Raw genomic sequence first — 14549 nt, 5'->3', positions numbered from 1 at the left:
TTTTTTTTTTTTTTAAGATTTTATTGGGGACTTGGGGAAGGTGAATAGCCAAGTTGTCCTTTAATCTTAAATTGTAGACAGTGCATCTAGCTTAGCTCAAGGTGCCAAGCTCAATCTTAGTTGCAGGTGCATGTAGCCCACTATCCCAAGCAGGAGTCAGACCAGCAACCTTGTGAGAAGCACATGCTCTCACCAGCTGAGCCATCCTGCCACCTGTTGGTAGCTCAGCGGCAGCTCAGCTTGGGCGCAGCTCACTGGCCAGTGTGAGAATCAAACCAGCTACCCTGTTGCTCACAGCTTGCACTGTTAACCAACTGAGCCACTTGTCTGGCCCCTCCAACTCTTTTTAAATGTTGGTTCCTACATTCAGCAGCTGATGCTAAGATAATAATATGGAATGGGGAACTAATGATGGGATTGATTCTGTTTTAAGCGTACATCACTAAATATATCCTAAAATCTTTCCTAAATACATCCTAAAATCTTTCTAGCATATCTACAATTTGCCTCAAAATAATCTTCAGGGGCATCACAGAAAAAACTTGATGGGGGTATTGAAGACCAATGATCACATACTGAAGTTCATTTCTTTCTACTTTGTATATAGGTTAGAAATTTTTCCTAATTTAAATGAAAACAGAGTAACTACTACTAGTACAGTTGATCCTTAAACAACATGGATTTGAACGGCCCAGGTCCAGTTATACATGGATGTTTTTTCGATAAATACTGTCCTCATGATTTTAGTAAATTTTTTTTTCTAGATAATATAGTATATATAATACATATACAAAATATGTGCTATGTTAAGGCTTCCAGTCAACAGTAGGCTATTTAGTAAAGTTTTGGGGGAGTCAAAAGTTTTATGTTGGGCCAGCCAGTGGCTCAGTTGGTTAGAGCATGAGCTCTGAGCAACACGGTTGCCGGTTCGATTCCCACATGGGCCAGTGAGCTGCGCCCAAGCTGAGCTGCCAACAGGTGGCAGGATGACTCAGCTAGTGAGAGCGCATGCTCTAACCAAGGTTGTTGGTTCAATTCTGCATGGGATGGTGGGCTGAGCTCCCCCACCCCCGCAACTAGATTGAAAGCGGTGACTAGACTTGGAGCTGATGGGTCCTGGAAAAACACAATGTTCCAATTCCCCAATAAAATCTTTAAAAAAAAAGTTATATGTGGATATGACTGAAAAGGGTGTTGGCACCCCTAACCCTCACATTGTTGAAGAGTCAACTATAACAATCAATACTAGTAGTATTTAACTGCTACTAATTTAAACTTGAAAAACGGAAACTAAGGTTGGATATGTTACTACATTCTGCTAAGTGCTCTATGAGATCTTTTTGTAATTTAACGTAGAGAAGATATTAATGATATAGATCTCAAAGCCGTTTTTTAAAAGCATTCCTAGTGAAGAGTTTGTAACCACATACCTGTTTGTTCCTTTTCTAGCTTTTTGCTTGGCCCTTTCTTTCCTTGATCTTTGGTTTTATTTGCTTCTTCATGCTGTCTTTGTTCAGCAAGAGATTTATTCAGCACTTGTGTGATTACAGAATCACCTTCACCAACCAGAAACATGTTCTTAAACTTGTTATACAACATTGTTGACTTGTCCATGATAACCTGACTCACTTTGAATCGCCGTATCTGAGAAAACAAAATATAAATTCTTAATTATTTTCCTAATTGATTTTTTAAACGTTACTTTTTAATGAAGTGGTTTTAAGGAAATTTAAAATATCTGTATGACTCAAGATCCCTTACCTTTTTCAGGGTTGTAATCATCTCTGTGTGTTTCTGAGCTTGTTGCATTGTGACCTGAAGTGAAGCAAGTTCATCCAAGGCCTCAATACATCTGTTCACATCCTTCATGACAAAACAGTAATTTCATAACTGTTAATTACCAAGCCTATATAATCTATTTCTAAAGATTACTTTTAAAATCTCAAATAACAAGGCAGTACAAAATAACCAGCAATAGTCCCTTTTATCTTAAAATCACATACTTTTAAAATCATGAGAACATAAGCTATGAAAGCACTACTTTTAAATGAGGTATTAAACACTTACAAGATTATCAATTTTGAGTGAGTTTTTTATTTCAGCATGTATCCTTTGAAGTCGAGAATCCATTGATGTTTCTATAAATTAAAATGTGAAACAGTAAATCGTTTTTCCAAAACCAGTGTTTCTATATAATATAAGCAAAGTACAATGGAGTACAATAGAATTATTTGGTTAAGTTTTTCAAAATATTCTTAGTAATCTGTCTACATCACTAAGATTCTTAGTAATCTGTCTACATCACTAAGAAGTTATCTGCCATTTTTAGTATTTGCTTTAAGGAAAGCAGCATTAATTGTATAAGCAAAAAAATCACCATCTTAGCTGCATTATTCTGAAATAAGCAGTCAACATCTGATAATACACTTCTCTCTTCCAGTCTTTAAACACCTGCTTCACCTTACACATTTAACAAAAAAGACAAAATCTGAAACCAGATTTGTCAAAAATGGGAAAACATCTGGCTTTGGGCAATGTTAGAAAATTTTGACAAGATAATGAGCATTAAAATTATAAACATGACTCGTTAGCCAGTTTACCTGATTATAATAAAATGCGATGTATATACAAATCCATTCGAGATTTGTAAAAAGTATATATGCAGGATTTAAGAACACAAAAAACATATTACAAAACCTATACATAAAAAATCGTCCGTATAACTTCCTTTCTATGTGTAATTTTATTCTTCTTAGAAAGTGAAATAACTAACCTCTCTTCTTCTCCACTTTCTTAACTTCCGGCTTCTTTCCTTCATCTTTATTCTGCCTATCAAATGTTAACACAGATATTTCAAAACATTGGAACTTTGTGATTGATTATAAAATGCTCATAATCCCTTATGTAAAAGTTAAAATCTTTTTCTTCACAAAGAATTGACTGTAATTCTTAGAAGTCTGCAATGCCACAGCATTAGTATTAATTACTATAAATATAAGCAAAACTCAAAACTTGTAAAACCATGCTAAAATAAGTAGTCTAATAATCTCATTTTTTCAGTGGCATCACATTTAAATTTCATGTTGAAATTTTTCCCCAAGAATAAATAGTGTGTTGTCATAAGACATATCAGTCAGTGGACAAATAGGCCATAGTGAGAACAGAATGCCTACCAATGTTTCACAAATTCTACATCACACTTATTTAAAAAAAATAACACTTCAAAATAGGCTGATTTAATTGTTCCCACATCTCCGAAGGGTAGATAATATAAGGGTTTGAACTTAGTTTCAACATTAAATAGGTTGTTTAAAGATAATAGTATTTATATAAAAAATGTTTCTGCCAGTATGTCAAACTTAAATGATATTCACTAACGTTTACATACCATTTCACAAATGAAAAGGTACCATGGTACTGCAGATCACAAAAATAACCATTTAAAAATGAATTCTTATTAGTATCTAATACCTTGGCTTGGAGTTTGAGCCTTATCATAAACCAAATAGACAAGAACAAAAAAAATACCTAAAAATCAGGTTTTTTTAAAAAAAACTTTATTTTAAAATTTTGGTTACAGTTTCATTTTTGTTTTCTTAACAAGGCTATGTTTAATCTCTCAGAATTAAAAAAAAAAACAAGATTCTAAAGAATTAAACAACAAAGGAATGTCAAGGGAAGGGTACACCCCATTCTCTGGGGTATAATAGCGGTATAATAGCTATTCCAGTTTAACACCTAACTTCAAAACAAAATTAACTTTTATATTTTCTAAATGAAATAATGTACAACCACCATATCTTCATCTGAGCTTATTCTAATTTTCAAACACAAGGCTTCAGTTTAAGCTTTAAAAAAAAACTTTTAACAAGAATGATGGCCGACCTTAGTATGTAGTGTGTACCTTACATGAAATTTTAACAATCATAACACAGTAATAATGCCATTAATGAAGTCCTCAATTTAGAATCTGGAACATTCTTCCATCAAAGGGGGGGAGGGGAAAATTCAGTCCAATGAGTCTGTCTCAAGATCTTCATCTCTTGTTTGCTCCACTTGTATTTTCTTTTCAGTAACTGGATTAATGCTTTGAGCCCAAAATGAGATATATTTTTTATTACTGTAGATTACATGTTGTTTGGCTGGGAATACAATACAATAAACTTTATTTTGCATAATGCATTTCACACAAGTGCATCTGAAATGCTTTACAGAGCAAAACTGTCCAAGTACAAAGTTTTGTAATAACAGGAGAAGGAAAGAAAACACAAATATTAGAATTTGAGAAAGTTACATTCGGAGGACATTCAAAAAGAAACTGAAACACATAAAGATAACTTTGGATTACTAAAGAAAGGTTGGGCTAGATTTACTAAGCAGTGGTTACTTTTATATCTTAATTTGGAGAGCACAATAAAGTTAAAAACAATAAACAGTCCAACAGCTTTTCAGTGAAAAGATCGAAAAGGACAGTAAGAAAAAAATATTTACAGAAATGGTCAGTCTAATGGATTAGAGGGAGTAACATTTCTGAGCTTTAAATAAGTTTTTAAATTACTCCCTCAAGCAGCTGAAACTGCTTATATATCCTCCAAACGGTGAAAGCAGTCAAACGCTACACTTGACTTTTGGCTTACAAATGTATTATATAAAATACAAAATTAAGAACTGTACTGCTTATCATTAAGTATGTCTTAGTGACCAAAAGCATGTTTGAAAATGACCTCCTCACTAAAACAAAAAAAGTTTAATCAGAATAATTCAAGATGCTTCACAAAGAAACATTTTACAGGGAACAAACTTGGAAGTGACAGTCTAAGATAACTAGGAAAACAAACGTAATAAACACATGAAGTTTAATCATCATTGCCATTGCTGTTTTCATTCCAATAAAATTATTTTATTAAAAGGGGAAAGAAATCCCCCATGGTTAAGTATATACTATTTCCAAGTATCAAAACTTAAAGAGAAATCAGCTTTGAATTTGATTTATATTGCACACATCTAATGCAAACCCTGTCAGCCTTTAGATTTACTGGCTTCTTGGGTTTCCAACTGTGCTTTTGTTCTTTTCGCTGGTCTTTTGGAGAAGGCCTGCTGGTAGTATAACAAATAAGGGTATTTCTTTCATTCTTTCTCCATTAATACTTTATCACCCCTCTTTCTGTATTTAATACTATACAAATAAATAATAGAGGATGAGGACATTTTCTACAAAGCCACTAACAGTTAAATGTTATCTGCACTTTCAGTTTAAATTAAAAATAGTTCACAAGGTGACTACCCTCAGTGAATTTCATTCTCTTACTAAGAATGGGGCCTGAAACATGATTAGCATCATATACTGAAGATTTTTTTTCCTAACACATGGGGAAAAAGTCACATCTTTAAAGGCTTTGTAAGGTCTGGAAAATGAGATTCCATTGTTTATAAAAACTTCATGCTAGCTTTAAAAAGAAATGAAAATTTAGAATAAATAAATACTTACTGCTCAGTTTCCATCTGTTCCTCTTGTTTGCGTTTTCTGTCTGCTGCTTCTTTCTCATGTTGGCCTTTCAGCATATTCCTTCTGTGAGCAGCCTGAAAGTTTCTTCCACCTTTTCTCTTCTGTTTGGAGAATTAGGATGGATTTAGTTAACTAGCAAGTCAGCAACTAGTGTTCTATGATTACAATCTTGGGAGGAGGAAAAAACAACTAGTACTAACACATGTTGCTATCTAAATTTAACGTTTCCTTGATAATATTGGGAATCAAAATTATTTTCTGCACTGCTGTAAGAGTAATGTCCTGGGCTGGCCAAGTGGCACATTAGTTAAGAGTTGGCTTGGGACCCCAGCTGTGAGCATCTGGGCCCCGGTTCAGATCCCACATGAGAGCCAGTGGCACTGCGCCGTCTACAGCTAAGATGGTGAACTACAGCTTGACCTAGAGCTGGCTTGCTGTGAGTCCCTGGCGATGGCTGCAGCCCCTGCTGCAGTGGGCTGTCGTGAACTACCGTGAGCAGCTGGCAGCTGGCAGCTGGCGTGAGCCACAGACCAATGGCCGGTGACCTATCTGCCTCACCCAGGAAGAGCGCAATGATAATACCAACATGGGCCAGTGAAGCGACGTCCTCCACAACTAGAGTGAAGAACAAAAGGACAGCAACTTGTCTGTTCCCCTCCCCCAACCCAATAAAATCTTAAAAAAAAAAAAAGTGCTGTCCTTTGCTCAAAATCATATATGTCAGGCTATTAACCTCTACACTGAGTTTGACTTCAGTACCTCTTTACTGACAAGTACACTGCTCAACCCACCCAATTTAAAATTTTTACCATCTAAAGTACTAAGTAATCACAAAAAAATAAAAGATCTACACAACCTGGGTTACAGATCTCTAAGGCTATAAACAGAAAAGGATGCAAAGCTTTAATGAAATTCCTAAACTGTGGCACTCAAAGTACCAATGATAAAATGTAACCACTAAACAGGCCTGAAGAGTGGTGAAAATTCATTGGGACAAATAAAAATCTGTACACAAATGCACCTCTTTTACATGTCTACACCTGTCACAGCCTGTTTGGGTTAATTAATCTCTACTTTCCGATCTCTTTTACATAGGTAGGGTTATTGGAAGTTTACTGTATAACATTTAAAATCCTTATCATAGTTGTGAAGAGAAATTTAGAATGTACAATAACATTTAAAGTATGCCTTTTAACAGCTAATTCAAATTTATTCAGAAAGGTAAATTCAGTTTAACTTTTAATCATGTTTATGGACTTTCACAAAGATACTGAATGTTCAGTAAGCTTAAGAACTACATATTAAACTAAACGTAGAATATTTTCTTTAATACATAAATGTTCTACCTTTTCGCCTTCTTGATCATCTTCATCTTCAGAATCAGAGGTTGATGTAACCCCCGTTTTAGCTAAATTTTTGCTTTTTGATTCAATTTCTTTCTTCCCTTCCTTTTTGTCTGGCTCTTTTCGTGGCTTATCTTCTTCCTTCTGGCCTTCTTCCTCCTTTTTAAGCTGCTTTTTAGGTTGTTTTTCCTCTTGACCCTTTTTCTTACTTTTGTCTTCTTCAGTTACCCTATTTTATAGTGCAACAATGGAAAATGAACTTTTATGTATCAATACTTGTCATTCAACCATACTCTCCCAGTCAAACCAAATACAGTAATTCCTTGGTTTGCGAGCATAATTCATTCCAGAAACAAACTATTCGTATTATAAGACATCACTCATTTACCACATTAAAATGTATTAGAAATGTTTGCTCATCTTGCAGAACACTTGCAAACCACGTTACTCGCAATCCAAGGTTTTAACCAAGTATTTTAGGTGACACTAAGCTATAATTTATTTAAGATCTCTTTAAAATATTAATGGAGTGTCTTTACTGTCCAATCATAAACAGAAAAGGACACCCCTTTAATATAAATTACAAGATACAAAAATCATAGTGGCATTGGGGTAGCAAAACTGGTTTTGTTTTCCCCCTTCCCAAATTTTTCATAATGTGACTCATTCACTGAAAAAAAATGTCAAATATTATCTTACTTGCCAAAGTACTATTTTCTTGACTCTAGGGAATACAGCAATATAGATGGGTGAAATCCCTGGACCTTATGGAGTTTATAGTCCACATATTTATAAGAATAAATTTGTTTAAAAAGTAGACAGACTGGGAAAAATACAATTGCAAAAGTGAGTTACATATGATCAAGTATGGTCATTTTAATTAGGACTCAAAGAAATATTCTTTCCAAGGTAAAAGGCTCCCAAATTAGACATGTAAAATATATGGCCAATTAAGCATAGTATCGAACAGTGCTGACCTCTCTAGCACCTCCACAGTCCCATCAGTTCTGGATTGTAGGGAAGTCACTAACACAAGTCAAACTACTGAAACTGCTCAGTAATCCTACCACTACCACTGCATGGTATTTATGCTAACTACTACAGCAAAAATAAATGAGTATTTGTTATAACAGGCTCTAGAAGAAGAATCAAATGTTGCCAATGCTAACCACATACAGTAATTACTTTTCGGATATATATATTCAACTAAACACAAAGAAATACAGCTTGAAGCTTGGACAAGCTGTTTAAAAACGTAACCTTTTACTCAAGGAATTCCACAGAAATTTTCACAAATTATACAATTACTTCAGTGGATTTGAGAGCTGGACGGTACCTCAGATCGTCTAGTCCAACCAATTGCACTTGACAAATCAGAAAATGGTGCAAAAGATCAGTAATTAGCTCAAGGTTTCAATTCCAAATCCACTGACCTTCTACCAGACAACTGCTTCCTTGAATCCTTAATAGATTTTTAAATTAGAAGAGCAAAAATTATTTTTTCTCTAAAAATTTTTTGTCATATAACTATCATTGGGTATGCTTATTTTATTTTCAGTATTATATGGGTTTTGTCCTTTTAATCAATGGAAGAAAAAGCATGAAATACAATCATTTAACTTCAGTATTTCCACAAATATACACATTTTGAAAATATCACTGAGATAGGACTAGATTTAAATATTAAAAGCATTTCTATGGCTCTTAATAGATATTGACCAATTAATTTCCTCTCTTAAAATGTGACCCCCTGTGGAAGAAGCAGATATTAAAAATACAAATACACTTTGAGCCAGCAAATCTGGTTGTAACAATGTACTCCAACCAATATATGTGCACATGTACAAAACAACAGAAAACAGTTTTTTTAAAAGGATGTATCTAAAATGGGATAGAACTTAATTATGATATAATACACAGTGGAATACCATATTCCTGTTTCTTTAAAAAAAAAGATTAAAAGGTGTATTATAAGGTCATTAGAAAAGGGATTATTATTTCAAGGTTTTTTTTGAACAGTATCAAAGCAGGGAATTCCCACAAATATAATAACTGCTTGCTACAAATAAGTCTTTCCCCAATGGTCCTCATTACCACTCTCCATGAAAGACTTCCTCATAGTGACAATTTCTCTCTTTAATAGGTCAAGTTACAATAGGAAAATAGTACTTGTAAATTCCTTTAGACTTTTCATTTATGTTAACATAAGCAAAAAAGAATGTAGATATCCCCCAAATATCTCGGTTGCTTATAACAAGTATTTCTTACTTTACATGAGGGTTATAAGATGGTTTCAGTTCTTATGGGCTTATTCCACTGTCCTGTCATTTCAGACCCACTGTACAGAAGCTGACTGACAGATGCTGTTCTCATGGTGGAGAGCAGAAGTTTCAGAAGAGCTTACTTAGACAGTTTAGCTGTGCACGCCACTGAGTTTGTGCTCAGACACAAAGCCGAGAGTAGCTACTGCCATTGCCCAGCCTACACACAGCGTGAATGAAAGATAAATACAGTAAGCTGTTGCTCTTCGGGGTTGTCCATCACCTCAGCAAAAAGCTCACAACAGAAACTGATAACAGTAACAAAAACCTAAAACATGTGACACTGGCTTTGAGGCTGGGAAACTGAACTCTAATATATTATTATACAATGGTAAAACAGTCACGTGTGATAACTCCTAAGAAACATATTCAGTGAACTTGTGGCTTTGGGTGAAGAGGTTTCAAGATAGCATCCTGGCATCTTGAGTTGGTTGTTATCAAGATAAATTTGATAGAGTACTTCAGGAAAAAGATGAGTTCAATAAAATAACTGGAAGACGGAGAAGAATTAAAAGTTCCATGCATTTCAGTGTTGAAAGTCACTTCGATCCTGTAAAAGATTTTCGAAGATTGAGGTCAAAGATCCAATCAAGGGTCAGCTGCGAGCCTTAAGAATTCAAAGTGGGCTACCTTGACCCTTCAGATGGACAAATGGTCCTAGGAAAAAAAGAGACCAAGGGGGTGGTTTCTCAGGAAGGCCTATAAACTCAAATTGCCTGTAAGTTAAGTATAAAGAGATGAGCATGTCTGAGAAAGTCTTATGAGTGACGCCCCAGCACATGGAGCTGACTAGAGTGAAACATACAGACACACACACTAACAATCAAGTATTATCATCAAAAGTGATGCCAGCCTACATCCAAATAAAGTAATGGTGATCTAAAAAGGAGCCTTGGGCCCCAACTCCTTATAATCTGAAAGCAGAGAGCTGCTCAGCTGATGAGGAGGATAATATTCTCCAGTGACCTTTTCAGATGCAACCAAGGAGATAATGAAAGAGTAGAGAACTCTCAGAGAAATTAGCCCAAGGCCACAGAGAGAACTAGATTAGGGAGATACTCTCAGGGAAAGCTGGGGGCCTAATTAAAGGAACACTCCTTATATCTAAAATAGGGAGTCTCACAGTATGTTCCCAGCATAATTGTAAGTTTCCTAAGGAACAATGCCGTATGTCTCTTAAACTTACTCTCCTTTCCAAATGGGAGTATTTATTGTGGTTCCCTATCACATACTTCCAGATCTACATGTGCATATAAAGGGGCAAGGGGAGCATATAACTTGTGTTTTCAGTTCCTTCATCTCCAGATCAAGGCTTTACATTCATCATGAAATCCTAGACTTTGTGCCTGGTGCCACAATTACATAAGACATCTAAGACACGGGATGAATGAGATTTATTGGGTATGTTTTAAAACAAAAAAACTCACCTGCATATACGTATACCTAATTTCTTCATTTCACCACAGTAGTTAAAAGCTATGTTGTAATTCTGTGCCATTGTTTTTGAGAATACCTTAAAAGTACACTTGGAAGTAAAATAAAACTGTAAATATATTTCAGTTGAAAAGTACCAACCCTCCAGTGTTCTGTAACTAACATTTCCTTTAAAAATGCTTCATTCAAAACACTGTTAATCCATTCTTAAATAACATCTTCACTTGAGTGTTCTCTAAAAAATTTTTAAACACAGAAGCTACAAAAAGTTTTGCCTTCTTTGTCTAAATATACATCCTTCTCGTGAAGTTTGTACCCAGAAAAGCCAAGAGGGGAAAAAACCTGATTATTTTGTTGATAACTAAGTAGTTATCATTCCAAAATACTTTAAAATTTAAAAATTACATTACAAAAATAATTTTAGCACTATTTTAAAATAACAGTTATTCTGGAGTAGCTAAAAGCTTCAAAAATACTTTGTAGAAAACTACCTTACCTAATTTCCCTATTACAGATTTTACCCTGTATTATCTAAATATCTTTATATTCTGATATACCAAGAAAATGTCTTAAATTAATGGAATGATAATCACATAAGATTTTTGTGATTCTCTATCAATTTTTACTTTTCAACCTAATAAAAAACTAGAACAAGTTTTCCCAAAATTTTTTAGAGATACACATGAGTAACAAATATCCTGTAAAGTAAAACTGGTAAAATGCAGAGAGATTTATATTTATTGAAAGTCAAGTCTCATTTATTGCATAACTAATTATACATTAAAAATGAACTCACATGTCACTCTCTGAAGGACAGGTCTGTTTTACCATTTTGGGTCTGCCTCTTGGTTTTGGAATCTTGACTTCTGAAGCTAACGTTCACCGGGGGGGGGAAAAAAAAATCCATAACTACCAGCTTTCCCTTAAAGATACCAATCTCAAATATAAAGATTACAAGTGATATATAATAAGAATATTAGTTAGTGGCTTATTAGAGATACCATTATTTTAAGTTTTAAAGATAATATCCCACCTCCCCTCCATGGTTCAAATGAATAGCAGAAAATTTGCAAAGGTAGATCAACAGGATAATTTTCAATTTGTCCTTAGAATGGCTACGAGGGCTTAAAAGAACATCCATTCTTCATTCCATAATAGGAATATCACAAAATTATGACCATAGCACTTACATTCAATATTCATATACATATTACAATATCTTTGAAAATTTGTTATCAGAATTCACTGAGTTTTCTAACATCATTAATTTGATCCATTACAATATTAAATTTCAAAATAAAAATTATATAAACAAATTCTCAGGTGGCTTTTTCCCCCTTTGTGGGTAGTACTCATTTTAACCCTTCTCAGTAAGAATCCTATTATGAAGCAGAAAATAATATGCTATTTTGGTTAATTTTGTTTTACTTTATATTAGAAGCAGATCCTTGCAAACTATTTCCAGTTTGACAAATTTAAAAACACTTTAAATGGGCAATGCTGATGATAACTGCATCTTGTAAAGGTCCTAAACAAAGAATGCAATAATTTTTTTTTTCTTTTTTTTTTTTTTAGCTGAGCCATCCTGCTACCTATTGGCAGCTCAGCGGCTGCTCAGCTCGGGCTGGACTCGAACCGCTGTTGCTCAGAGCTCAAACTCTTGAGCGAGCTCTTAACCAACTGAGCCACTCTGCCGGCCCTAAGAATGCAATAATTTTAAATATTAATACTTTAATTACTCAAATGCTGTTTCTTTTGCTTTCATTATAACTCCATTTGGAAAGCTTATGCTTTCTCAATTGAGAGGATAAACTCATCATTCACATAATTTAAACCTCACCCCAGCCTCATTTGCCACTATTAAGGTAAAATAGGGATAAAACAGAAAATGAAAAGTCCCAAGCAATTATTTCAAATTTAAATATTTCATCACATAGCAAAGACCAAGTTTGTCTACTTTGAAATTTGTATATTATACATTACCAATTGCCTATCCAACAAAGTATCTGAGACAACACTTAAATGGATTGGAATACTGATCATAAGCCAGAGATTTAAACATCAATAATCCTACCTGCAGGTCGTCCTCTTTTAGGACTCACTTTTACATTAACAGATGCTGCTGCTGTTGTCACTACTCCTGCCTCCTCGGTTTCTACTTGCTTTTCTGCCTGAATCACAAAAATTTGATTATTTAGTAAATGGTTAAGAAAAAAGGTCACTGGTGAAAATATGTCATTCTAAAATAAATTCAAGTATAAGCATGATTTCTATGATCTTTATCATTTTTCAACAGTCAACTCATCAAAGTAACATCCTCAAATTTAGCTTACAATTCTAGTTAACAATTCTAAGAAACAAACAAAACTTCACTCTTTAGATAATTCTTTTTAACATAAACCTAAAAAAGAGGTAATATTCTCGATGTAAATGGTGACCAACCAAAGTACAAAGTATAATGTCATTACATTGTAACTCACATTTCTCATAAATGTTTTTTGTTTAAGATTTTTATTGGGGAATTGGGGGATGGGAACAGCGCTGGGGAATTGGGGGAAGGGGACTAGACAAGTTGCTGTCCTTTTGTTCTTCAGTCTAGTTGTGGAGGATGTTGCTTCACTGGCCCAAATTGGCACCATCACTGCGCTCTTCCCGGGTGAGGCAGATCAGTCACCGGCTTCTGGATGGCCGCTCACTGCGGCTGCTGGCTACACACGGTAGCCCATGGCAACCCACTGCAGCAGTGCTGCAGTCTATGCCTTCGGCGGCAAATCACAGCAGCCCAGCTCCAGGTTAAGCTGTTGTTCAGCATCTTAGCTGCAGAGGGCAGTGTCACTGGCCCTCATATGTGGGATCCGAACCAGGACCCTCTGGCGTCCCAAACCAGTTCTTAACCAACGCGCCACTCGGTCGGCCCTACATGTATTTTAATTATCTAAAAATGCTAACACTTTACACTGTATACTTAGAGAACCTAAGTTAATATTCTAATATCAGAAAAGGCAAAAAATTAAACTGATATTTCTTATTTTTTTAACTTTGTTAATATGTACATGTTTTACTTTTGAACTGAGACTGAGATCTGATGTTCTTCCCTAGGAGTTATTCTTTTTTATAAAGTGGTGTTTACTACCATATACAGAATGAGAAATCCCAATGGCCCTTTGCAAACTGTAAAACCCCCAAATAAGAATCAGTTGAATTGATTCAAGTAGAACAAAAGTTAAGAATCACTCATTAGAAAGGAAATACAAACCTGATCATAATGGAAAAGGGAAGATAGAAACAGTGAAGAGAACAGAGAAGGATGGAAGGACCACTATGAAATGCTTCCCCACCCCCGATTATTTAGAATTCAGCATTAACTACGATCAACAAAAATAAAGGCAATAAAGCATGCAAAAACATGCACAATCCAATCTTATTGATAAAAAAGTTGAAAATCTCTTAATCAATAATCTGATTTGCAAACATTTAAGAGGTAAGGCCCAGTATTGGTAAGGATGTGGAGAATCATTCATATATTGATTACTTATAATCAATAAATAATCAAAAAACTGGTAACACCTTTCTGAAAGAGTATCTTTATGAATGAATACTGGCCATAAAGAACATGCATATCTGACTCAGCAATCCCACTTCCAAGAAATTATCCATTTCTTTTTTGTTAGTTTTTTTAAACATTATTTTTGCTTTTATAATTAGAATATAACAATGCGTGTTCAAAGCATTATTAAAAGCCAATATTGGGGGAGAAGGGTTGTCACTTTGAGGGGTAAAAAGTATAATTAATAATGTTGTAAATATTTTGTAGGATGGCAGATGGTCACATGTCTTGTTAGGGAGACCACTTCATGGATGGGGTAGAGGCTTGATCACTGCACTGTACACCTGAAGCTGATGTTGTATAATATTGTATGTCAGCTATAATTGTGTGTGTGTGTG

General features: G+C 34.7%; 1 protein-coding gene across 7 annotated transcripts in view; it reads right to left on the bottom strand.

Annotated features, from left to right (window-relative positions):
- PSIP1 (PC4 and SRSF1 interacting protein 1) overlaps positions 1-14549 on the bottom strand; it is a 49607-nt gene that overhangs the window by 2945 nt on the left and 32113 nt on the right. For 2 of the 7 annotated variants that reach the window (XM_019664428.1, XM_019664427.1), the window contains exons 7-14: positions 12679-12775; positions 11401-11476; positions 6853-7078; positions 5489-5607; positions 2774-2829; positions 2068-2138; positions 1762-1863; positions 1431-1644 (exon numbers count right to left, since the gene is read on the bottom strand). In XM_019664428.1, coding sequence (XP_019519973.1) covers positions 1431-1644; positions 1762-1863; positions 2068-2138; positions 2774-2829; positions 5489-5607; positions 6853-7078; positions 11401-11476; positions 12679-12775 — 961 coding nt within the window. The other 5 variants (XM_019664431.1, XM_019664430.1, XM_019664433.1 and 2 more) reach the window with 5 other exon arrangements.

The sequence above is a fragment of the Hipposideros armiger genome, unplaced genomic scaffold, assembly GCF_001890085.2.
Source record: "Hipposideros armiger isolate ML-2016 unplaced genomic scaffold, ASM189008v1 scaffold_422, whole genome shotgun sequence".
NCBI classification, from domain to species: Eukaryota; Metazoa; Chordata; class Mammalia; order Chiroptera; family Hipposideridae; genus Hipposideros; species Hipposideros armiger.
This window is presented reverse-complemented; position numbering and strand designations above follow the sequence as displayed.